The sequence below is a fragment of the Balaenoptera acutorostrata genome, chromosome 4, assembly GCF_949987535.1.
Source record: "Balaenoptera acutorostrata chromosome 4, mBalAcu1.1, whole genome shotgun sequence".
In the NCBI taxonomy this organism is placed as follows: Eukaryota; Metazoa; Chordata; class Mammalia; order Artiodactyla; family Balaenopteridae; genus Balaenoptera; species Balaenoptera acutorostrata.
This window is the reverse complement of record NC_080067.1, coordinates 85,618,757-85,646,037: the sequence shown is the minus strand read 5'-3', so window position 1 is coordinate 85,646,037 and position 27,281 is coordinate 85,618,757. Positions and strand designations below refer to the sequence as shown.

General features: G+C 37.8%; 1 protein-coding gene across 1 annotated transcript; it reads left to right on the top strand.

Moving 5' to 3' along the window:
• TIMMDC1 (translocase of inner mitochondrial membrane domain containing 1) lies at positions 1–26,854 on the top strand. Its single transcript, XM_007181886.2, has 7 exons — positions 1–422; positions 2,848–3,013; positions 5,955–6,043; positions 6,477–6,544; positions 18,021–18,099; positions 21,365–21,475; positions 23,705–26,854. The coding sequence occupies exons 1-7, from the start codon at positions 229–231 to the stop codon at positions 23,853–23,855; spliced, it is 858 nt and encodes a 285-aa protein (XP_007181948.2). The 5' UTR covers positions 1–228; the 3' UTR covers positions 23,856–26,854.
• Positions 26,855–27,281: the final 427 nt, after the last annotated feature.

Sequence of the window (27,281 nt, the reverse complement as noted above, 5' to 3'; positions counted from 1 at the left end):
CTTCCTGTCTCGTGTGTCGAAGGTCCTCCAAAGTGAGGCCCGGCACTGAAGGCAAGTCTGTCAAGCGGTGTGGCGGCGGGTACGGCCGCGAATTAGCTCGGGCCTAGTGTACGGGAACTCGTCCACTCCTTCTTGCAGTTATCCTCTTTCTTCTCCCACGGCGCCTCCGGGAGGCCTTGGCTCCCTGAGCGCCCAAGCGAGTGTCTGTCGGCAGGTTCGCAGAGGGCCATGGAGGTGCGGCCGCCGGCGCCCCGGAGCTTCCTCTGCAGGGCGCTGAGTCCTTTCCCTCGGGTCTTTGCTGCCGAAGCTGTGGCCGCCGATCCCAAGGCTCTTGTGGAAGACCAGAAGCTGCCTTCCTACGTCCCAGAACCCCAATACCCGGAATCCGGATGGGACCGCCTCCGAGAGCTGTTTGTCAAAGAGTAAAAGTGCCTACTGTCTGTGGGGAGGGGCTGCGAAGGAGGTGACCTGCTGCCTGGGTCATCTAGGGCGAAGGACCCCAGGGTGGTGGGATTTATTTTTACGGGACTTAGGGTTCTAATATTTGTATTCCAAGTTTGTATCCTAACATTGCCATTTGGTAGTTCTGTTAATCGACAGACCGGTTTTCAGGTGGTAAGGGTGAGACTAACTGAAAGTCAGAGCTTTTAGGGGTTTTAGGGACTATAGTCTTAGCGTAATCCCCCGATTTTACAGATTAGAAGAATTGAACCAAGCTACTTAGTGATCCTAGAACCAACATCTGCAGGACTCCACTCCAGTATTCTTTTTCATGTTTCACTTGATCCCAAATTTTCATGAACAGCAGCCCTCCTCCTCGCCATAAAAGTGGAGGTTGGAGAGATAACAGAGAGTTGTAAAATTTTTATTCTGCCAATAAGGAATATATAAAAAATAGTAACAACTGTTATCTCATCAGTTTATAAAAGAAAAGATATTAGCTGGATTCACAAATAAGGATGTTTCACAATAAAGAATAAATAAGCCTTTGAACTAACTTTAATGGAAACCTCAGGATAATTAGTTAATTTCATCATTTTTTAAAAAATTCATCACTTGTGAAAAGTTAGTCCTCTCATGAAGTACTTTACCATATACTACACTGTGTTATCAAGTGGATAAATTAACATTTAAGTTTTATTATGTTGCTGAGATAGGGCAGGGGAGCTGGTGGAATTGTATTTAATTACTTTATTTAGTTTCATCATCTCATTTTAAAGATACCGAGGCCGCCCTTCTCATTGGTCGTTCCAAAATTTGAGATACCTGTGAACGATCCTGTGTAGTACACAATAGGAAAGTCTTATTTTGATCAGCTTTATAAACAACAGAATGATGAGCTGAAAGAGATTTGGAAGATAATTTAGTGTGACTTTCATTCTCCCTTCCATGTCATGGGTGAGGAAACCTAGGTTCAGAGCGGTTGTGTTCTGGCTGCAGGTCACTTAGCAGTGGATGACAGAACCAGAACCACAACCCCATTGCTGTTACTTATAGGCCAGGTCCTTTCCGCCACTGTGCCTTGTTTGTTCACCGTTCATTAGCTCTTAGGGCCAATCATGTAACTTCTTAGAGCCTCTATCGATAAAATGAAGAAAAATATCACCTATGTCATGGAATTTTTCAGAGGATGAGAAAGAGGAAAGTATATGCATTTCCTGGCTTGTTAAATTTTAAGCTCTTTTACATCTACTCTTTTCTGAGTTCTACCAGTTTTTATGTAAATGTTTTTGGTCCTTATTCATTATAAAAGATAAAATATAAAGTTCAGCTTATAGCAGTTTTTCCTCTTGAAAGAGGAATTAGTTTCCTAAGAGATTTTATTTAGGTTTCTCTCTTGTATGTGCAGGAACTATAAAAACTTACAGATTCTGATTTCAGAAATGTAGTGGTTGTTATTGGCAATTAGAATTAAACACTTGTACAGCCTCTGAAGAAAGCAAGTTAGTAATGTAAAAAATTAACATTTAGTAGTTTACTTATGTACGAGGGCCATTATTTATAGTAACTGAACACTTACAAACTTACACTTACAAACTTAGCTATTTCTTAGAGCAATTTCCAGAGGACATCTTGGAAGCTCCAGTATGGGTTCTGGTTTCTTATGCTTTTGAGAGTAATAGATTGGATGAAATGGTAGTTTTTCCCTGTTATTTTAGATTTGTCTGTGTTGCCCACTGCATAGTGAGCTTTCTTATTCAATGGTCTTTAATAGTACAGGCCCATCTGAGCCATAAAAATTAAATATTCAGAAAGATAAAGTTTTGGGTTTTTTTTTTTACATCTAGGAATTCATTCTGGCCTATGTTGTCCTAAAATCTCATAAGCTCGTGTAATTTCCAAAAGTTATCTAAAAATTCAAAAAGGGAAATATTGATCTGTACATCCAGTTCACAAATTCTTTCTGTTTACAGGGATATAGTAGAGCTGTAATAGTCATCAAATAAAATAACCTTTAAAAAAAACCTTTTTATTGGAGTATAGTATGCACCTAGAAAAATGTACATAAGTATACCAGTCAGTGACTTTTCACAAACCAAACATAGCTGTGTATGCAGCCCCAAGACTGTTAACAGCATCCCAGAATCTCCCCCTGGTGCCCCTTCCCTGTCACTGCCTTCCCAAGAATAACCACTAGCTTAATTTCTGAAAACAGAGATTAGTTTTGGCTGAGATTTGAGCTACTTGTAATATAATTATTTAATTCATCAGAAGATTTAACTGGTTCTGCCCATCATGAAAAGTGTAGCCCTTTTAGCATTTAGGATAATTCTGATCATACTGTCTTTTGAAGAGAGCAGTATGCATAAACTAATCCCAAACAACACTGTCTTTTTGATGTTTTAGTGAACAGCAGAGAACGTCAAAAGAACTTCAGGATATTTACAAGGCGGCAATTTCAGCAGGCATCATTGGCTGGGCATATGGGGGTATACCAGCTTTTATTCATGCTAAACAGCACTATATTGAGCAGAGCCAAGCAGAAATTTACCACAACCAGCTTGATGCAGTGGTATGTACTGGTGTTCTAATAGTATTTGAGGGCACGCCAATTTAGCTGTTCCTTTTGCACTTAGTCATCTAGTTAGGTGGTAGGGTTGAGAAGGTTTAGGAAACAAAGTCTGTACTTGACAACAATGGAAGTACTAATGCTAAAGTGCATACACAAGCCTCCTCAGACCACTTTTCTTATCTTCAGAACTGATCACCACTTGTTTTTTGAGGCTTTTTTTTTGAAATTGTGTCAGACTTAGAAGTTGCAAAAGTAGTGCCAGTGTCCCACAGTATCCAAGGGGGATTGGGATCCAAGGACTCCTGCGGATACCAAAACCTGAAAATGCTCAAGTCTTTTGTATAAAAAGGCACAGTACCATAGACCCCCCCCATATTCATGATTCCACATCCTCAGGTTCCAAATCTGAGGATACAGAGGGCTGACTATACAAAGAATTCCTGTATACCTTTCAATCATTTTCTCCAAATGTTAAAATTTTACGACATTTGCTTTCTTATTCTGTCTCTGTATAAGGCATACTATTATATTGTTGTGAACTGCTTGGGAGTAAGTTATAGACACAATGAGTGCTTCAGCATGCATTTCCTAAAAACAAAGACATTTTCTTACATATCCACAATATTATTATGCAGAGCAAGACATTAACACTTACAGAGTACTGTTATCTTACCTATGGACTTCACGTAAATTTTGCTAGTTGTCCCACTAATATAATTTATTTTAAAAGTAAACAATTCATTAAAAAAATTTTTTTCTGGTCCGGGATCTAATACTGGATCAGGTGTTGCATTTGCCTGTCATGCCTCTCTAGTCAGTCTCCTTTAATCTGGAACAATTTTTCTGTTGTTCTTTGACTTTGATGACTTTGATATTTTTTAAGACCATGGTCCATTTATTTTATAGAATGTCCCTCAGCTTGGATGTTTGATGTTTTCTTGTGATTAGATTTCACTTATGTGTTTTCGCAGGAATACCCTAGAACTGATGTTGTATTCCTCAGTAAGTAAGGATAAGAAGCACAAGATATCTATTTGTCCCTCAACTGGTGATGCTTACTTTAGTCACTTGGTTAAGATGGTCCCTGCCAGGTTTATCCGCTGTAAAATTACTATTTTTTTCTCTTTGTAATTAATAAGTGTCTTATGAATACTTATTAGCTACTTTGAGACTATGCCAGTATCCTATTTTTCATCAAATTTCTAGCCTCTAGTTTTAGTATTCAATGCTGATTTTTGCCTAAAGCAGTTATTACTGTGGTGGTTGCCAAATGGCCATTTTCTAATTCCATCATTCCATTTATATTTATTGGTTAGTATTCTGCTGTAAGGAAGAGCTTTCACTTTCCCTCTATTTATTTATTTGTCCATTTATCTATTTATAATTTATTTATTCAGTGTGGGCTCATGGATTCTTATTTTATTCTGTAGTTTTATAATCCATTATCATCATTTATTTTGATACTCAAATTGGCCTGGATTTGGACCATTGGAGCCCCTTAATGCTAGCTCCTGTGTCCTTTTGATATGTCCCCATTACTCTTTGAGCACGCCTTTACTTTCTAAAAGGCACAGCAGGGTGTTTCTGGTCCATCTTTTACTTTTTAAGCACCAGCCCTGGCATAAGCCCATTTCACCAAGGAGCTATAGTTTCTTTGAAAATGGTATTTAAAAACCAAGTTCTAGTGCTAGGTATGCTCACTGCTACTGAGGTATCATGGCTTCTAGACTCTAGGCAGAGTTAGGAAATGTGTATGTATATGTATGTGTGTGTGACTTATATACACATTCATGCACATTTCTATATCTGTTTCTATATTTATCTACCCATTTATTAAAACCCATGAGTTCGCACTGATATACCTTTCAGAGAGGTTTTGACTTGCCCAATATCATATAGTAGTTAAGAGTACACTTAAGGGGGCTTCCCTGGTGGCGCAGTGGTTGAGAATCTGCCTGCTAATGCAGGGGACACGGGTTCGAGCCCTGGTCTGGGAAGATCCCACATGCCACGGAGCAGCTGGGCCCGTGAGCCACAACTACTGAGCTTGCGCGTCTGGAGCCTGTGCCCCGCAACGGGAGGGGCCGCGATAGTGAAAGGCCCGCGCACCGCGATGAAGAGTGGCCCCCGCTTGCCGCAACTGGAGAAAGCCCTCGCACGAACCGAAGACCCAACACAGCCAAAAATAAATAAATAAATAAATAAATAAAATATTAAAAAAAAAAAAAAAAAGTACACTTAGGGATTCTGTCACATTCTTTAAAAATCTTGGCTTCACCCTCATGATATTATGCCAGACTTGCTTCATTGTGGTCTAGTGAAAATGAGTTGTGGAAACAGACAACCTAACTTCCAGTTCTGACTTTATTCCTTATTGGCTGAGAAATACTTCCTCTCTATGTTTTACTTAAAACTAAAACACCTGCTTGAAGAACATGTAAAGATTAAATGAGGTAATATGTTAACAATTTTTACATAGAAGGTGGTCAGTAAAGATTAAGTTTTTTTTTTCTTCCTTTCCTCCTTTCCTGCACATCTGTATTACTTTAATCCTTAACCTTTTACAGTTTACTCTGTGCTTCTTCTTTATTTTGTGTTTTTCTTTTCCCCACAATTTCTTGAAAAAAAGTATGTCTAATACTGATTTTAGGTCTGTCATAGTGTTTGTTATATAGATTCTTAGTTGCTACTTATTTGATGGATTACTTGTTTGACACTGCATCTCTTAGTTCCTTTTACACCTCCTGATAGAATACGATGTACATGGCATTTTCACTTAAGTTTCAGTACTTAAAGAATGATATTTCTAGACATTTTCCTATTGTTTCTATGTGTTTAGGTCTCCCTACTTAATGCCTAGCTGACATTCCTCCACCACATTTTTAAAGTAGGGAAAGTGTCAAGGTGTCTCAGAACCTCACAGCTTCTTTATTAACTTTAGCAATCTGCACATCGTGCTGCCACACGAGGCTTCATCCGGTACGGCTGGCGCTGGAGTTGGAGGACGGCCATGTTTGTAACTATATTCAAGTAAGTTCTCTGAATTGTGATGAACGGTCTTGGGTATTCTTTTAGGAGCACATATTTTGAGCAGTGGAATTATAAAATTTGAACGCCCATATAAAAGTGATTCATGATACCTTTTTCTTAAGAACTGTTATCTATTTACCTAAAAGATTGGTTCAGTTGTACTTTTGTATGCATGGATGAAGGTCTGCCAGCTAATATCAAAATAGATACAGGGTTGCTAAGTCAGAGGAATTCTGCAGAACTCTTCTTTACGTTCTGTTGCTTATTGGCATATTAGCAATCTGAAACACACTGAAGGAGCCTAGACTAGCACCAGGGATTGACATAGTAGGCTCTTCTAAACTAATACGTATCACTTTAGTGAAAGTTACAGTCAAGAAGGTAAATGAGATATGCTTTAAATTATGTTTTCCTCCTCCTCCCTTCTTCTCAGTACAGTGAACACTGGTCTAAATGTGTACCGAAATAAAAATGCCCTAAGCCATTTTGTCATTGCAGGAGGTAAGACATTTTTGTTTTGTTTACATTTTTCAATCTCAAATATGGTTTAGGAAATATGTAAGGACTTATAAGTCATGGCTACTGAATTCTTTGGTTGGCTTCTCATCACATCTCATTCAACATTCATGCAAAATGTATGGAAAACGTTGTGCTTGGTCCTTGGTGTACTTGTTGAACAAAACAGATAAGGTCTTTGCCTTCATTGAGTTTTATCATCTAATGTGGATGGGAAAAAACACGTTGCTAAGATAGAAAGTAACAAATAGGTGGGGCAGTGGGATCTAATGTGGACAGGGTGATCGAGAAGACCTTTTTTTTTTTTAAACATCTTTATTGGAGTATAATTGCTTTACAATGGTGTGTTAGTTCTGCTATATAACAGAATGAATCAGCTATACATATACATACATCCCCATATCTCCTCCCTCTTGCATCTCCCTCCCACCCTCCCTATCCCACCCCTCTAGGTGGCCACAAAGCACCGAGCTGATCTCCCTGTGCTATGCAGCTGCTTCCCACTAGCTAGCTATTTTACATTTGGTAGTGTATATATGTCCATGCCACTGTCTCACTTCATCCCAGCTTACCCTTCCCCTCCCAGTGTCCTCAAGTCCATTCTCTATGTCTGTGTCTTTATTCCTGTCCTGCCCCTAGGTTCTTCAGAACCTTTTTTTTTTTTTTTAGATTCCATACATATGTGTTAGCATATGGTATTTGTTTTTCTCTTTCTGATTTACTTCACTCTGTATGACAGTCTCTGGGTCCATCCACCTCACTACAAATAACTCAATTTCGTTTCTTTTTATGGCTGAGTAATATTCCATTGTATATATGTGCCACATCTTCTTTATCCATTCATCTGTCGATGGACACTTAGGTTGCTTTCATGTCCTGGCTATTGTAAATAGAGCTGCAATGAACATTGTGGTATATGACTCTTTTTGAATTATGGTTTTCTCAGGGTATATGCCCAGTAGTGGGATTGCTGGGTCGTATGGTTGTTCTATTTTCAGTTTTTTAAGGAACCTCCATACTATTCTCAATAGTATGTAGCTGTATCATACAGCTATAGCTGTATCAATAGCTGTATCAATTTACATTCCCACCAACAGTGCAAGAGGTTTCCCTTTTCTCCATACCCTCTCCAGCATTTATTGTTTGTAGATTTTTTGATGATGGCCATTCTGACCAGTGTGAGGTGATACCTCATTGTAGTTTTGATTTGCATTTCTCTAATGATTAGTGATGTTGAGCATCCTTTCATGTGTTTGTTGGCAATCTGTATATCTTCTTTGGAGAGATGTCTATTTAGGTCTCTGCCCATTTTTGTATTGGGTTGTTTGTTTTTTTGATATTGAGCTGCATGAGCTGCTTGTATATTTTGGAGATTAATCCTTTGTCCAATGATTCATTTGCAAATATTTTCTCCCATTCTGAGGGTTGTCTTTTCGTCTTGTTTTTGGTTTCCTTTGCTGTGCAAAAGCTTTTAAGTTTCATTAGGTCCTATTTGTTTATTTTTGTTTTTATTTCCATTTCTCTAGGAGGTAGGTCAAAAAGGATCTTGCTGTGATTTATGTCATGGAGTGTTCTGCCTATGTTTTTCCCAAAGAGTTTGATAGTGTCTGGCCTTACATTTAGGTCTTTAATCCATTTTGAGTTTATTTTTGTGTATGGTGTTAGGGAGTGTTCTAATTTCATTCTTTTACATGTAGCTGTCCAGTTTTCCCAGCACCACTTATTGAAGGGGCTGTCTTTTCTCCATTGTATATTCTTGCCTCCTTTATCAAAGATAAGGTGACTCTACGTGCATGAGTTTATCTCTGGGCTTTCTATCCTGTTCCATTGATCTATATTTCTGTTTTTGTGCCAGTACCATACTGGAGAAGACCTTTCTAAGGAGGTGACATTTAAGCTGATACCTGAAGAATGGGAAGGAGCAAGGCTTGCAACGAAGAGTAGCCTAGGCAGGGAGAACGTCAAGGGTGAAGGCTCTAAGGTTTCTCAAATGCAGGATGATATGACTGGAACATAGTGAATAAGGGAAAGAATGGCTTGGGATGAGATTGGTAAGGTGAAGTAGAAAGGAGCCAGATTTTTCATGGTAAGAGATTGGATTTTATTTTAAAGCTCTCTGCCTCTGGTAGATAATGCCCTCTTTAAAATGAATGTTTCAAAAAAAAAAAAAGTGTTGAACATTTTCGTTAAATTTCCAGTACAAATCCAGTACATTTCCAGAAATGTAGATGAAGTTTACTGCATATACATGCAAACACTCACTAATTCATGTACATTCTCTCACATACAAAAACATACATATACTGCACATAACAGTTTTTTACTTTTTATTTGGAAATAACTTCAAGCTTATGGAAAGTTGCAAAAATAAAATACAAGGAACACCATGAGCAATACCCTTTAGTACTGATATTAGTTATTAACATTTTTTTTTAACTCCACCCCCACCCCCCCCAACCCCCCCACCCAGCTGCATGGCTTGCAGGATCTTAGTTCCCCGATCAGGGAATGAACCTGGACCCTCGGCAGTGAAAGCACAGAGTCCTAACCACTGGACCGCCAGGGAATTCCCAGTTATTATTAACATTTTAGCCCATTTGCTTTATCACTTGTGCTCTCTTTTATTTTGGGTGCACTCTTTCTTTCTCTATGTATACACACACAGGCAAACGCACATATACGTAATTTGAGCTTAACGTTTTAATGAAAACATTTAAAAATATAAAACTAGAAATAGGCATTAATAGCATTGTAGCAGCTAGAACTTGCCCTGTTTTAACTTGTGAACATTTTTACATGGATATTCTGTAGGCTCAAGTGCCTGTATCCGAACCAAACTCTTGTCTTTCTGCCCCTACTTGCAAATTTACTCCTGTTACATGTTCTCTGTCATCTGTTAAATTCCAAAACTGGAAATCAGTTAATGATGTGGTTCTGCCCTTTATTTCCCCTTTCCAGACTTCTAGTTCTATCAGTCTTTTTTTTAATAAAAAATTTATTTATTTTATTTATTTATTTTTGGCTGCGTTGGGTCTACGTTGCTGTGCGCGGGCTTTCTCTAGTTGCAGTGAGCGGGCTTCATTGCGGTGGCTTCTCTTGTTGAGCGTGGGTTCTAGGTGTGTGGGCGTCTGTAGTTGTGGCACGTGAGCTCAATAGTTGTGGCTCACAGGCTCTAGAGCACAGGCTCAGTAGTTGTGGCACACGGGCTTAGTTTCTCCCCGGCATGTGGGATCTTCCCAGACCAGGGATTGAACCTGTGTCCCCTGCATTGGCAGGCTGATTCTTAACCACTGTGCCACCAGGGAAGCCCTAGTTCTATCAGTCTTATTCCTTAAATATATATGGACTCTCTCACCTGCTCTTTGTTCCCACTGCTACTACAGGTCTTCCCTGTTTCTAATCTTGGTTTGCTTCACCTCTACTGTTATCTGACTTTTTTGAAATATGAATAAGATTTTAACACTTTTCTGCTTCAGATTCTTCCATTGTTTCCCATCACTCTCGTGTCGATTCTTGACCTGACCTCCATGCACCACTCTTGCCCAAAACTTATAATCTACTTGGATTTCTCAAACCCAGCATATTCTTGCTTTACAAGAATTCTTGCTTGAATCCACCTTCCAACTCCCACAACTAATTTCATTCAGCTCTATACTTAACCTGTCTTTCAAGTTTCACTTCATCTGTCAGCTTCAGCTTCCCTAGAGGGTTCTCCTAGCTCACATTTTCCTATCTTAGGTACCTTTCCCCTGTGTTCTCACAGTTCACTGTAAACAGTTTTATCAAAGCATTTATAAAACTATGTTGTAGCTGTTTACTTGTTTTGCTTCCCTACTAGACGACTTACTTGAATTCAGAGAAAGTGTTTGCCTTTTATTTCACAATTGTTTAACATATAGCAGGGTAGAATAAAGTTTTCTTGATTGAATGTAAATATTAGTAAAATAAAAATAGAAAAATATATCTGATACAATATATATTTTTATCTCAAACCAGCAACCAACATTAAAATTAATGGTATAGGGCTTCCTTGGTGGCGCAGTGGTTGAGAATCTGCCTGCCAATGCAGGGGACACAGGTTCGAGCCCTGGTCTGGGAAGATCCCACGTGCTGCGGAGCAACTAGGCCCCTGAGCCACAACTACTGGGCCTGCACGTCTGGAGCCTGTGCTCTGCAACAAGAGAGGCCGTGATAGTGAGAGGCCCTCGCACCGCGATGAAGAGTGGCCCCCACTTGCCACAACTAGAGAAAGCCCTCGCACAGAAACGAAGACCCAACACAGCCAAAAATAAATTAATTAATTAATTAATTTAAAAAAATTAATGGTATAACACTAATTTATCCTGAAGTCAGACTCAGGTAAGGATGTCTTCCCTCACCAGTATTATTTGGCATTGGTCTGGACATTCATAAAAGTATATTCAACATCTAGAATGCCTCAGTAAGGAGCTTGGCAAATCCTCTCCCTCAAAAGTAATAATAAAACTGGACAAAATTATCAAAAGCAACCATTTAAAGATTCTGAGAATTGACCAGAGGCACACAACAAATTGAGAAGCATTTATTCAAGAATTTCTACTGAATCTCAGTAAGGACAGTGGGAGTAGTCTGTAGTGTTTCAGCTTGGGGCTGGTTCCACCTCCTAACACCCAGCTCCATGATGTAGAAGTTCCACCAGGGCAGGGCAGGGCAGGCTGGGAGGAACAACACTTCTGCTGTTTGAGGTAACTGACTTGATATGGAGCAGAGCACAGAAAATTCCATGCCTAAGGGTGTTGCTGAAAACAATAGCAAACAGTTAAGGAAGGACAGTATCACACAGCTAACCTGAGGCTTTGATGTTGTTTGGGGCAAGCAGTAGACTGGCAGATGAGGCAGAATCGTACCAGGGATGTCCAGGGAACAAGAAAGCCAAAGAGGACTTTAGAAAGATCTTACTAATCCCCAGAACTCCAGAAAGTTACCTGTATGTGTAAGCACACTCAGGAGAGACTGGTAAGGGCCCTAGCAAACTACTTATCTTTGGTTAATTGTGAGGCCTCATGAACACAGAAAGTAAAAGCCAGAAAGGATTTATAAACTGCCTAAACCTTGAGTGCATTCTTCAAGCCACAGACAGATCCACTGGCAAAAGGTAGCAGCCTTACTGGCTTAAGATGTATAATCACAACCTCTGACAAATCATTGACTGACTACCAAGCTGGTATGATTCCTAGGAAGCCAAACATAAAAATAAAAACTGAGTAGAGACTTCTGTGGCTGCACTCTACAAAAACAACAACAACAAAAAACAAAGACTCCACAGAATTGGTACAGGCAAATCACTACATAAGCAAAGAACCACAGCCATGCCCCTGGGTAGGGAGATGTTCCAACTCCAGTGTTGCTATAATTTATTACCTAAAATGCCTGGTTTTCAAAAACAAAAATGTCACACACACACACACACACACACACACACAAAATGTCATACAATATACAAAAACAGGAGACTTAAAAAGAAGCAGTCGTTGGGTATGTCTCTGACAGAGGCCATCTATTGGACATAGCAGACAAAAGACTTCAAGCCATTTTAAAAGAAAAGTGTGATGACAATTACTCACCTAGAAAATATCAATAAAGATAGAAATTATTTAAAAAAGAATCAATATTCTGGAGTTGATAAATACAATAATGGAAATTAAAAATTCACTGGAGAGGAGGCGCTCAACAGCTGATTTGAGAGAGCATAAGAGAATCAGTGATCTTGAAGATAGATGAATATAGATTATCTTTTATCAAGGACAGAATTTTTTTAAATGAAGACAAATGAACAGAGCCTCAGAGATCTATGGGACACAATCAAGAATACTAACACATGGATAATGGAGAGGAAAGAAAGAAAAGGGAAGAAAAAGTATTTTAGGAAATTATGGCCCCAGACTTCCCAAATTTGATGAAAAACATTAATCTACACATCCAAGAATCTCAACAAACTCCAAGAAGAATAAACATGGACAGATTCACACTTAGACATATAGTAGTTACACTGTTGAAAGATAGAGAAAAATCATGAAAGCAACAAGAAAAAAACAACTCATACTGGAATACCCAATAAAATTAACAGCTGACTTCTCATCAGAACAGTGGAAGCCAGAAGGCAGTAGAATGACTAAGTGCTGAAAGGAATAAACTGTCAATCAGTAATTCTGTATCTAGCAAACCATCCTACAAAATTAAAGGCAAAAGACGTTGGCAGATGAACGAAGAGAATTCATTGCTAGCAGACCCGCCTTACAAAAACATTAAAGGAAGTTCTTCAGGCTGAAAGGAAGTGATATCATATGGTAACTTGATTCTACATGAAGAGCATTGATAAAGATAATTATATAAGTAATTCTTGAAGGCAGTATAAATACATATTTTCTTCTCTTAACTGATCTAAAAAAGTTACATAATAATAAAATTGAAGTGTTGGACATATAACATTTAAAGCTATGTGTTATGTTAATAGCACAAAAGAGGAGGAAGGAATGGACTTATATTGGAGCAATGAAATGACACCAAATAGTTACTTGGCTCCACAGGAAGAAATGAAAATTACTAGAAATGGTAAATACATAGGTTAATCTGAAAGAGTTTGTGAATCTGTTGTTTCCACTTTCTTTTCTTAACTGTTTTTATTATTATTTTACACAACCATTTAATCCTATTAAAATACATATGGTTGTGTAAAATAATAATAACATTGTATTGATGTTTTTAAACATATATGCATAACATAAATGACAATAATAGCACAAAGAAGGGAGAGGAGTGGAGCTGTATTAGAACAATGACAATAATAGCACAAAGAAGGGAGAGGAGTGGAGCTGTATTAGAACAATGTTTCTACATTTTACTGGAATTAGTACTGATCTGAAGTAGACTGTGATAAGATGCATAGTATAATCCCTAAAGCAAATAATAAGATAGTAACTTTAAAAAATAGTAACAAGGTCAAAAAGGAATTAGATAATATAGAAAACAAATAGCAAAATGGCAGATCTAAATCTAACCATATCAATAAAAACATTAAAACATGAATGGATTAAACATTCCAATCAGTAGGGATTGTCCAACTGTATTTTAAAAAGGATGCAACTATATGCTGTCTACAAGAGACATATTTTAGGTTTAAAGGAACAAATTAGTTGAACATAAAAAGATGGACAAAGATATACTGCAAACAGTAAGAAAAAGAGCTTGAGTGACTATACTAGTATCAGGCAAAATAGACTTTAAGACAAAAGTGCTAGAAGACAAAGAAGGACATTTTATAATGTTAAAAGGGACAATCCACCAAGAAGATACAACATTTAGAAACATACGCATCTAACAACAGAGCTCCAAAATACATGAAGCAAACACTTTGAATTGAGAGGAGAAATAGACAACTCAATCAGTTGCCGGAGACTTTTACAGTAGCTGGAGACTTTAATACTCCACTTTTAATAATGGATAGAACAACTAGAGGGAAAATCAACAAGGATATAGAAGACTTGAACACTTATCAATCTACATGACACAGTAACATCTCTAGAACACTCTACCCAGCAATAGCAGAATTTTCATTCTTTTCAAGTGCACAGGGGACATTCTCTAAGCTAGACCATATGCAAGGCTATAAAACAAGTCTCAATAAATTTAAAAGGATTGAAATCTCACAAAGTATGTTCTCTGTCCTCAATGGAATTAAACTAAAAAGAAATTGGGGGAAAATCACAAATATTTGGAAATTAAACAACACATTCATAAGTAAACCATAAACCAAGGAGTAATCACAAGGTAAATTTAAAATATTTTGAGCTGGATGAAAATGAAAGCACATTATATTAAAATTTATGAGGTGCAGGGACTTCCCTGGTGGTCCAGTGGTTAAGACTCCGCACATCCAATGCAGGGGGTGCAGGTTCGATCGATCCCTGGTCAGGGAACTAAGATCTCGCATGCCACAGTGCGGAAAAAAAAAAAAGAAAAAATTATGAAGTGTAGTCAAATTAAAATAAGAAAGATCTCATATGAATAATCTAAGTTTCCACCTTTAAAAACTGGAAGATGAAGAGCAAAATAAACCTAAAGTAAGCAGGCAGAAGGAAATAATAGAATTAGAATGACACTCAATGAAATCAAGAGAAAAATCAATGAAACCAGAAGTTGGTTCTTTGAAAAGAGCAACAAAATAGACAATCCTTTAGCAAGACTGACCAAGGGGAAAAAAAAAAGATACAAATTACCAAAATTTGCTTAAGAAGAAATAGAAAATCCCTATAGCCCTATAACAAATTGATAAACTAAATATTTAATTAAAATCTTTTCACAAAATCCAGGACCAGATGGCTTCCCTGGCTATTAATATTATCCTAATACCAAAGCCAGATGAAGATAGACAACTAAACTACAGATCACTATCCCTCAAGAGTATATACACAAAAATCCTTAACAAAATATTAGTAACCAAATCCAGCAATGAATAAAGACTATAACCATGACCTAGTGGAACTTATTTAAGGAATTAAAGTTTAGTTTGAAAACGCATTTGACAAAAGTCCAACATTCATGATAAAAACTCAACAAACTAAGATTAAAAGGGACCTTCTTTAACTTGATAAAGATTATCTATGAACAACAGCTAACATCATATTTAATGGTGAAAGACTGAATGATTTCCTTAAGATTGAGAACAAGACAAGTAGATGAATACACTTGTATTTAGCATTATACTGGAGACTTTAGCCAGTGCATTCAGGCAAGAAAAAGAAAGAAAAAAATCCAGATTGAAAAAGACTGTTTACAGAAATATGGTCCTGTGTAACAAAGAGTGTGACTCCATTTTTTATGTTTGGCTTCTGGCAGCTTCTAAACCCCACCACTCGTCCTCCACCACCCCCCCCCTTTTTTTTTTTTTTTAAAGAAATTCACGTTCTTTCTTTCTTTCTTTCTTTATTTATTTATTTATGACTGTGTTGGGTCTTCGTTTCTGTGCGAGGGCTTTCTCTAGTTGTGGCAAGTGGGGACCACTCTTCATCGCGGTGCGCAGGCCTCTCACCATCGCGGCCTCTCTTGTTGCGGAGCACAGGCTCCAGACGCGCAGGCTCAGTAATTGTGGCTCACGGGCCCAGCCGCTCCGCGGCATGTGGGATCTTCCCAGACCAGGGCTCGAACCCGTGTCCCCCGCATTGGCAGGCAGACTCTCAACCACTGTGCCACCAGGGAAGCCCCAACCCCCCCCCCCTTTTTAATAAATTTATTTATTTATTTATTTTTGGCTGCGTTGAGTCTTCATTGCTGCACGCGGGCCTTCTCTAGTTGCGGCAAGCAGGGGCTACTCTTCATTGCAGTGCGTGGACTTCTCATTGTGGCTTCTCTTTTGTGGAGCACGGGCTCTAGGCATCTGGGGTCAGTAGTTGTGGCTCACAGGCCCCAGAGTGCAGGCTCAGTAGTTGTGGCGCACGGGTTTAGTTGCTCCGAGGCATGTAGGATCTTCCCAGACCAGAGCTCGAAACTGTGTCCCCTGCATTGGCAGGCAGATTCTCAGCCACTGCGCCACGAGGGAAGCCCCTGACTCCCTTTTTAATAAACAGTTTTTTAGAGCAGTTTAGGTTCACAGCAAAATTGGGCAGAAGATAAAAGATTTGCCATATACTTCCTCCCTGCTGCATACACATAGTCTCTCCGGCTATTAACATCCCAGTACATTTGTTACAATTGAAGAACCTAAATTGATACATTATCACCCAAAGTCCTCTTTACGTTAGGGTTCACACTTGGTGTTTTACAGTCTGTGGGTTTGGGGAAATGTATAATGGCATATGTCCACCATTATGGTATCATAAAAAGTATTTTCCCCCCTAAAAATCTGTGCTCTGCCTGTTGATCCCCATGCTCCACCCTCAACCCCTGGCAACCATTGATCTTTTTAACGATCTCCATAGTTTTGCCTTTTCCAAAATGTTGTATAGTTGGAATCATACAATATGTAGCTTTTTCGGATTGGCTTCTTTTACTTAATAATATGCATTTAAGATTCCTCCATGTCTTTTCATGAGTTGATAGCTCATTTCTATTTAGCGCTGAATAATGTTCTTTTTCTGGATGTACCACAGTTTATTTTTCCATCACCTGTTGAGGACATCTTGGTTGCTTCCATGTTTTGATGATTATGAACACAGTTGCTATAAACACCTGTGTGCAGGTATTTGTAGACAAAAGTTTTCAACTCTTATGTCATTGCTGGATGGTATAGTAAGAGTATGTTAGTTTCATAAGAAACTACCAGTCTTCCAAAGTAACATTACCATTCTGCATTCCCACCAGGAATGAATGCAAGTGTCTATTGCTTCATATCCTCACCAGCATTTGATGTTGTCAGTGTTCCAGAGTTTGGCTATTCTAATAGGTTTTTAAAAAATATTTTGTTTGGCTAAGAAGCCTAGAAAAAAAGACCAGATTTTTTGCTGTCTCTGGATAATGGAATTAAAGGTGATTTTTGTTCTTGTTAATTTAAAAATTTAGAAAAGACGGGGACTTCCCTGGCGGTCCAGCAGTTAAGACTCCGCACTTCCAATGTAGGGGGCGTGGGTTTTGATCCCTGGTCGGGGAACTATGATCCCACATGCTGCGCAGCACAGCCAAAATATTAAAAAAAAAAAAAAAAAAAGTTAAAGAATTGGATAACTGGGTATGCTGGATGCTCTAAATGCATAGTCTATAAAATAATAATAGGGTATTACAAACAACTTCATATCATCATTTGAAAATTTTTTTTAATTTAGAAAAGTTAAAACAATGAATATGTAGTACTTAAATAAGAATTATAAACCTCAAATGTTAATTTTAAAATTGTTACCACCTGAAGTGTCATTCGTTGTGTTGTACGTAGTGAAAGAGGAAAATGAATGGACATCTTGGGTGTACAGTCTTAGTGGGAAGGAAAGAGGACCTATGCCCCGGCCACCAGGTGGCGTTGTAGGCCAACTGCCCACTTGCAGGCCTGCTTGAGAGGTGTAGCGTAGCAGTACAGAAAGGTGAGGCTGGGGGAGGACATGAACTGCAGGGGCTAGTGAAGGTTTTGTTATTTATTTGGGGAAAACTTTCCTTAAAGAAGGAAGAAATGAAAGAGGTGGAAGTGAAGAAATAACAGATTTTTAAGGCGAGGTTGGCAAAAATGAAGCAGAATGAGAAGAGGCTGGGTCCATAGAACCGACTGAACAATTGTGTTTGTAAAAGGAACGTTTCTTCATTTGAACCTGCAGAGTGGATGAGAAGCTGGCTGTATTGGCATTTTAGATTCAGGAAATCTAGGTTGTGGTGGTATATTTATGTTGGGTTCAAAAAACTTACTTGGAGATTTATGTCCTTCTTATGGAGGAACATTTTTAAATGGAACTCTGGTGTTTAAAGATGATTTAACATTGCCCTTTGTTTGTTTCTTTTAAAATAGCTATCACTGGAAGTCTTTTTAGAATAAACTTAGGCCTGCGTGGCTTGGTAGCTGGTGGCATAATTGGAGCCTTGCTGGGGTAAGTGTTAACATGGTTTGATTCTAAATTAGTATAATTTCATTAATGCCTTCTCTGTTAAAAATTGCAATCATTTCTAAAGAACAAATTTAATACTTAGAGCCTATAAAAGGTCTCTAGTCTTGTATTAGCAGTAGCTTTGACTGTCCAATTCTGATTGTACGCCAGTTGTTAATTTTACTTCTAGTTTTCACCGGATAAAAACTGTTTAAATATCTCTAACACCTGAAACTATTTGAGGTTTGAGCAAAGGTACTTATAAGCAGCAGGAAAAAGGAATAAGAAACAGTTAACAAGCACATTCTATAAAAAAATTTGGGGTTAGGTTTTGTTTGTTTAGTTTAATAAACTTTAAGAATTTTCTTCTCCAACTTTTTACTTTGAAACATTTCAAACCTGTAGAAAACTTGAGTGAATTGAACACTGAACACCCATATAACTCATATAATCCTTTACTTAGATTCACCAGTTGTTAACATTTTTCCATATTTGTTTTCTACCTCTCTGTTTATATGTGGGACATGTGTATATTTCCTTTTCTATTTTTTTTTTTTTTGGTTAAACCATTTGAAGTATTTTAGACCTCATAATTCTTCAGCCCTAAATACATCAGCATGTATTTCCCAGGATGAAGAACATTCTCCAATGATATCACAATACAATTATCACAATAAATAATTTAGCATTGATTGATTGAATACTGTTTAAGATAGGGTCCATATTCAGAATTCCTCAGTTATTACAATAATGCCATATATATATACTTTTTTTTTTGATTTTTTAAATATATATAATTTTTTTAAAATCCAGGTTCTAATTGTTACATTTCGTTGTTATGTCTCTTTAGATTCCTTTAAGCTAAAACAGTTCCACTGCCTTTTTTTCGCCCAGAATATGTCTCAATTTTGTTTGATTATCCCCTCATGATTAGATTTAGGTTTAATGTTTTCACCAAGAATACAACATAGGTGAGGTTGTGTCCTTCTCAGTGTATCACATCAAGAGACATATTATGTCACCCATTGTAAGTGATGTTAACTTGGTGTATTAGTTTTCTGTTGCTGTGTAACAAATCACTACAAACTCAGAAGCTTCAGACACCACGCATTTATTATATGGGGTTGGTCAAAAAGTTTGTTTGGGTTTTTCCATAACATCTTACAGAAAAATGCAAATGAACTTTTTGGCCAACCCAATATCACTTTTCTGTAGGTCAGAAGTCTGGGTAGGCTCAGATGGGTTCTCTGCGTAGTATTCAGAAGGCCAAAATCAAAGTGTTGGCCAGGCAGGTTCTTACCTGGAGGCTCTGCGGGAAGAATTTGTTTCTATAAAGTTCAGCTTGTTGACAGAACCCCGTGGCTGTAGGCCTGAGGTCCCCGTTTCCTGGCTGGCTGGCAGGCACCACCTTGTTCCTAGAGACGTCCACATTCCTTCTCACGTCCCCCCTCCATGTTCAAACCAGCAACCAGCCTGTGGAATCCTTCTCATACTTTTAATCTCTCTGACTTCCATTCTGCCACCAACTGGAAAAAACTCTCTCCTTGCAAAGGGTTCACCCAGATAATCTCTTTTTTGATTAACTCAAATTCAACTGATCAGTAACCTTAAGTACATCTGTAAAATCCATTTTGCCATGTAACAATTTAATCACGGGCATAATATTTCATCATATATTCATAGTTGAGAAATTAGGGCAGGAAATTTTGGGGGGCTATTTTAGAATTCTGCCTACCACATTTGGTATCTACTAAATTTCTCCACTGCAAAGGTATCTTTTTCCCATTGTGCTTAATAAGGAATCTGTGGGGTGAGACTGTGTAAATAGCCCGTTCTCCAGATGTCTTTCTTCTAGTGGTTTCAATGATCCATTGATGATCCCTAATGTAATCAGTTATTGTAAAAGTTGCGAAGTGTTGATTTGCTGGTTCTGTCATTTCTTCTGTTTTTATTAGTTGGCATTTATCTGAATAGAAGAGTTCTTTCTCCCTTACCCTCCCTTTTTCTACCCCACTTTGGGGAGGAAACACTGTAACTTTATGGATTCTTTTTTTTTTTAATTAAAAAATTGTTTTAAAATTCAACATATTATAATCTATTGCTGCTGTTTTTGTTGTATTGTTAATATACCAGCTTGGTTTGAAGGGAAAAATTGCTGAAATTAGCCGCAAAAATATTTTTTTATTGAGGTAAAAAAAACACATAACATAAAAATTACCATCTTGACCACTTTTAAGTGTACAGTTCAGTAATGTTAACTATATCCACATTGTTGTGCAACAGATCTCTAGAACTTTTTCGCCTTGCAAAACTGAAACTCTGTACCCATTAAACACTAATTCTCCCTTCTCCCACCCCACAGCCTCTGGCAACCACCATTGTACTTTCTGTTTCTGTGATTTTGACTACTCTAGGTGCTTCTTATTAGTGGAATCATATAAAATTTGTCCTTTTGTAACTGGCCTGTTTCGCTTAGCATAATGTCCTCAAGGTTTATCCATGTTGCAGCATGTGACAGGATCTTCCTTTTTAAGACTGCATAATATTCCATTGTATATACAGTACCACATTTTCTTTATCCATTCATCATCAATGAACATTTCCACCTAGCAAAAATAATTTCTAAAATGTGGTTACAACTTAAGTTGTAACCAGAAGGAATTTAAGTTGTGTCAGAGTCAAAAACTTCTCTTTGAAAACATGAACCAAACCCTCTTCATTACTGTAATAATTATTATCTAAATCAGTTTCTCAATGGATAACTGTTGGCATTCTGGGCGAGACAGTTGTGCCAGACTCTTGAATTTTAGGATGTTTTGGCGGCTTCAGCCCCAAAAGCCAGTAGCATCCTTCCCTCAATACCCTCCACATTTCTTGTCCCTTAAGGGGCTCTGGCACCATTCCTGGTATTAATTTCATTTCTGAGAAACCTTCAGTATAAAGCTATTTACTAGAACTTGTCATAAATATATTTTTTCCCGGTTTATTTATCATTCATGATAATAATCAGAGCCAATTTATAGACCTGTTGTTTTTATACCAGTTAAATTTAGGAAGTTGCAATGATTGTTTTTCCTATTGTTCAGACCAGGAAGGAAATTATCTTAATATTTTTTTATTTGACAAGGACACTTTAATTATCAAATGTTCCTGTACCTGTCAGTGACCAAGTGGCTCGTTTGGTGCTGCTCACACCTTAGGAGAGACACTCATATTTCGCGTGGTTAACAGCTCTTGCTCCTAAGCATTCCCTCTGCCTCCCCCTCAGCACTCCTATAGGAAGCCTGTTGATGGCACTTCAGAAGTACTGTGGTGAGACAGTTGAGGAGAGAAAACAGAAGGATCGAAAAGCACTCCAGGAGCTGAAACTGGAAGAGCGGTAAGGAGCCTGTTAAGACTGGGGTGTCTGGCTTTCCTATCCGTGGACAGTGGTGCCCTCTGAAATAAGTACTCTAAATTGCCGCTCACTTCAAAGAGTCTGTTTACTGAGTCCTTCACCTGGCACCTTACCTGGTCTTTTAATCCTTTTTAATTAAGGAGAATGGAAAACTGAAAGACACTAATTGAGAATCTTTCCTTAGATACATTTTTTTTTTAAGTTAAAATGTTGTAAATCTCATTTGGTTGCATATTTTTTCTTTTCCTATGTTTTTCACTGCATAGGAAATTACCTAAAGGAAATAAACAGCAATGAGTGAGCTTTACTTGGCTTTATTTAAAAGATGATATCCTTGTTTACACATACGTCTATGAACAATACTGAGCAGGTTAGGCCTCCACATTCAAAGATTCTACTTCTTGCTGTGGACGCAATAGGCATTAGGTAGATATAGTGGCTGTTCATGGACTAGATGCCACTGAGAACGATACAGACTGTCACCTGTTTATCTAGTCACTCCTTGGGGTCCAGCAATAACAGACTAAATGCTAATTCTTTTTAAGATCATCATAATAGGCTGCCATCTAGCACTTTGGTACAAATGATTCTCATGGTTTTGCTTCCTGGCCACTAAGATGACATCTGCTGCTGCTACTTTGGTAGTTTGGTAGATAAGCAGTCTTCTTTTTCCCATGGTTTTATTTGAAACTTCCATTTGTGCTACACACACACACACACACACACACACACACACACACACGTAAATTCTTAATATCTGTAGATCTGTTGTCCAAGGACAGGTGCTATAGGAGAAAAAGCATTGATTTTAGAGCCAATGAAACCTTGAAAACAAACCTTAAATCCCAGCTAGACTATTGATTAATTCTGTGACCGTAGATGTTTTTCTTAACTTCAAGCACTCAGTTTTCTCAGCTGTTCTAAGGGCAGAATCACACCACAGTGTTCAACATACGTTTGTTTTGTTCAGTCTTCTTCTCCATAGTAAGAAGGTGAGTGAGATATGCAGCTCTCTAGGTTCTAGGATAAAGTACTTAAAATTCTGAATGCCAACATAAAATTTGATATTATGGACAGTTAAAAGCATGAAAGTATTAGCTTATTTCTAGCCCTTTAGGTGTCCTAAGAGACTTCTTTTTTAAAAAGGAATCTTTGAGAAAGGAGTTGGAAAAGTAAGGAAAATATCTGGTTATTTGAATCTGATATAGGAAGTTATAGAAGAATTAACATTTGGAAAAATATGAACAAATAATAATTGTATTCCAATCAGAAAAAAAGGAAACCAGAAAAAAAAAACTAGAGAAGTTGGTCAGTTATTTAGAGATGGAAAACCTCAAGAATGGGTAAAAACTGGAAAGGAAATAGTGTCAGAAGTGTATAGGTTATTTATATATATATACATATATATATAATATATATGTGGTATTTCTGAGGACAGTTAATAAATAGTTAAGAACCTTTTATATGTCTGCTTCTTTGCTTGAAAATAACTACAGTATAGAGAAATCAACAAAGTGAGAATCTAGAAAATTGACACAGTGAGCAGAAAATACAGAACATTGGCTGTATTTTCCATAGAGCTATGAAAGAAGATATGGTCAAATCTGGTTATGAAGAGTTGAGAAGAAAGTCATAGGTGACCCTGATAATCACTTAAAGAAAGGAAGACACTAATAGTTGACTTGGAGAAAGAACTGATCTGTTATTTGGAAATTAGATTTTTTAACTCCTAGTAAATATACGTCTGTAGTGTTGCCCTATGTGACTTTTCCGTACTGAGATTACCAATGTTATAACCTTTGTGCATGTCCCACAAGGTCTGTCAACAGAGAGTTTAACAGAGTGGCAGGGGGTTTCACATCTCCACTGGGCCCTGAGGGCAAGAGGACAGATTGGTTTCGAGGCTCACACCTTAGCTCAGGGTGCTTCAGCAACTGCATGTCACCCCTTCGAGAACTCTGGAATATCTTAAGGATCAGAGCTACTGCCCTGGCAATGTCCACGTTGGTAATGTGAGACTCCTGGCTGGCTTGTAAGTGGAACAGGTTAGGAGAGAGAAGAAAGTCATTGTATTTGAAGTGCAAGGAGCAATGTTTGCTCACAAGTTGTAAGGGAGTATAAGACAAACACTATCTTTCTAAAAAAAATTCTCTCTAAAAACCAAAGAAATAGAGCAGTACTTGATATATGCTTCTTGTTCTTTGATTACAGGAAAACCAGACTACACTTTACTGAGCTCCTCCCTGAAGAAATTGAAAGCAATTTACAGAAAAATCGATCCAAGGACGATGCTAAGAAAATTGAAGCACTGCTAAATCTTCCTAGAAACCCTTCGTCAGCAGGTAAACAAAACAAAGACTGAACATGCTCTGGACTTAAAACTCATTGGAGAGTTGAAAGGAGCTGTGTCGCCATGTCCATTGAATGCCAGTTGATTGGACTGCTGACAGATGTAAGCACTGGCATCTGTAGTGGCAGTGACTTGCTCTTACTTTTTTTACTTTTTTTTTTAACCAAGAATTGTACTCTTACTTTACTCATCCTTAAATTTAAGTACATACTTCTATCTACATTGATCTATATATTTGACATTATATCTGTATTGATTGATCAATATAGATTTCTTTTCCCTGGATTATACAATAGTAAATTAAGATTTCCCAAAAGATTAAAGTTGAATTGTACAGGTTGTAAATTTATTCTTGTAGCCCTTTAAAAGAGTACTGCAGGGATCACTAGGAGAAGGAGAGGAAGGAACCAGGTAAGGCAGATGGTCTGTGAAACCCTTGTGCCCTTGAGTCCTAGAAACAGTAAGGACCTAAATGTGTAGTCGTGTTTGGTTCTGTCTTAATAAAAATCAAAGATGGTTCCTGTGCCATTTAAAATAATATAAAACTTAGGGGCTTCCCTGGTGGCGCAGTGGTTGAGAGTCTGCCTGCCAATGCAGGGGACACGGGTTCGAGCCCTGGTCTGGGAAGATCCCGCATGCTGTGGAGCAGCTAGGCCCGTGAGCCACGGCTGCTGAGCCTGCGCGTCTGGAGCCTGTGCTCCGCAACGGGAGAGGCCGCGATGGTGAGAGGCCCGCGCACCGCGATGAAGAGTGGCCCCCGCTTGCCGCAACTACAGAAAGCCCTCGCACAGAAACGAAGACCCAACACAGCCAAAAAAACTAACTAAATAAATAAATAAATTTATTTAAAAAAAAAAACAAAAAAAAAAAACACTTAACAAAAAGGAAGTAGATAAGCATTATTAAAGAAACAACCGGACCTTGTTTCCTCTCTCAGTAATGCTGACAAAGTATCTCTGCTGTAGTATACAAGAGTTACTCAGAACAGATACACTGTCTCTACACTCCAGGAGCTTGCTGCCTGAGAAGGAGGCTGCCCTGCAGATGATAACTTTTACTAAATGAGAGGTGAGAATGACTGAATTGAGTGTACTGAGAGGAAAAAACTGCTAGTGCTTTGTTTTGGGGTTAGACCTCTTGGTTCCTACTCTGAAAATACCGTTGTTCACGTGAGCAGGGTTTGTGAAGCAGCCTAGAGTAGGGGCTAAAGCCGTGGGCTCTGGAGGCAGAACAACTGGCTTGGAATCTCAGCCCTGGAGCTTCGCAGCCATGTGACCTGCAGCCAAGCCATTTTACTTTAAGTCTCAAGTTTTCTCATCTGTCAAATGAAACAGTATCCACTTCAGAATGAGTATTAAATGAAACGATGTTTGTAAAACATAGCACAATGCTGCGGCACACAGGGCATTATCTAACAACAGGTATTAGCAGTTAAAAGGATACACACCAGCACATTTTCACCATGATTTACATGTTATTGCCACACTCCCAAAAGCATGTTTTTCTTAATTATCCAATTCATAAATTGCTGACAAATTGGCACTTAGTCAGTCTGTTTATTGTTTTATTCACAACCACATTGAGATTAAATCCTTCAACTTATAAAATTATATGGTTGGTTTTAAAATAATTTTATTCATATCACAAAACTATCAGAATAATAAAAGTAAAAAATACTACTCCTTGAAAAAATAGTAGTAACACATTTATTAAATGTAATAAGCAATAATTTACTATAATTTATTTAAAGTACAAGTAAGCTGTCTCTTAGGTTTGTACTGTTTTGTGGTTACTTCTAGAGGTCTCCTTTTGATCATGTCCAAGGATTATGAATCTTAACTAAATGTGGCAATTCCTGGTGTGGTTTTTTTTTTTGGGTTGCTGTTTGTTTGTTTAAATTCTTGTAATTTTGTTCTATGAGCAACCATTTAAAAGTGTACCTCTGAAAAAAAAAAAAAAGAAGTGTACCTCTGTTCCTTAGACTATATAGAGTAATCTAGCCCCTTTACAGCTACCAAAATTAAACGTTTTAAATCCAGCCCCATTTGAGAAACTTGGTCAACTTGCTGTGCAACTCCAGATTTTCAAATGAGAATGTCTGATTGCCCCAGGTTAAGTCACATCCACTCCTGGTCCAATGAGCATGGAAGGCAATTTCAGAGAAAGAGGAGTCATGAGTTAAGTAATGTAGGAACAGCAGTTGACCACTTCTTTCTTTTCAATTCTCTGCTGATGTCAGAGGGATCCAGAAATACCATGGAGGAAAAGCCACGTTAGGGATCTAAGGAAGCCCTATGGAGTGCTATTTTCATTACTTCAATCAATTTCTGCTAAAGACAGCTTACTCTTTAGTACATACACAATAAAACCTATCTCATTTTAAATGAGAACCTTCTCATAAAGATTTTACAAATGAGATTAAACTAGCATAAAGCCATTTAAGGAGAGTATCAGTCCAATGTGAACTAAACAAATTATCACTCTCCAACCTTACTATTGCTTTGAGGTGTAAGTAAGTCCCCTACATACCAACATTCAAGTTGTGAACTGTTTTTTTTTTAATTTAACTAAAAATAAATTTTAATTCCTTTATATGTCTTTGAAGTAACCAAATAGATATGCCAATTTTTATTACAAAAATGAACTTATGAAGCTGTTTTCATTTGCAGTTACTTTCTAGAACAAGTTATTGGTTAGTTCATAAATTTTAAATAGAAAAAAAGTTTGTGTGTGTTTTGTACACATGCACAACTTTTGCTAAATCTTTTCTTAGAGAAGTTTGCATTTTCCTCCTTAACAGTTTATTGGTTGTGTCAGTCTTAACCACAGAGGTTAGCAGTGTGTATTAAGTATTTTGCTATGCCCTTGTTCTCTAATACAGTATTTACTTTGGCTCACCAATTTTTTCCAAGGAATTATCAAGAAGCATTCATCTGGGCTTTTCATAGTATTGATTTATTTTTTAGTTGCTCCTATTAAAAGAAAAAAACCAGTTCAATAAAATCTATTCTTGTTTGACCTATGATCTGGTAAGTTTGATTTACTTTACAAAACAAAAAATAAAGTCATTCTGTTTGCGCTTACTAACAAGTTGCGAACTTTTGAAAATGAGAACATGTGTTCGCATGTCCAATCACATAAGTTAGTTCAAGTGTCTGGCATACGTTGTCACGTGCGTGCATCGTTATGCTTTTGTGTACTTTACAGTACTGTATAGAGTACAGTAGTAACAGTATCTTTATTTCAAGCCCAGCATGTCCGGAAGCAAGCGTAAAATCAGCGGTATATAGCTGCTGTGTTAGTCGGGTACCTAGGCTAACTTTGTTGGACTTACAAACAAATTGGACTTACGAACACGCTCTCAGAATGGAACTCATTCGTATGTAGGGGACTTACTGTATAAGTCATTCATTCTACCTGTCAGAGGAAATTATTTTT

What these genes read in the sequence shown, in the direction of transcription:
- TIMMDC1 (XM_007181886.2), top strand. Translation starts at nt 229, where the DNA reads ATGGAGGTGCGGCCGCCGGCGCCCCGGAGCTTCCTCTGCAGGGCGCTG. An exon ending in CGAGAGCTGTTTGTCAAAGA is followed by an intron (nt 423 to 2,847) that starts GTAAAAGTGCCT and finishes TTGATGTTTTAG; the next exon opens with TGAACAGCAGAGAACGTCAA. An exon ending in ATGTTTGTAACTATATTCAA is followed by an intron (nt 6,044 to 6,476) that starts GTAAGTTCTCTG and finishes CCTTCTTCTCAG; the next exon opens with TACAGTGAACACTGGTCTAA.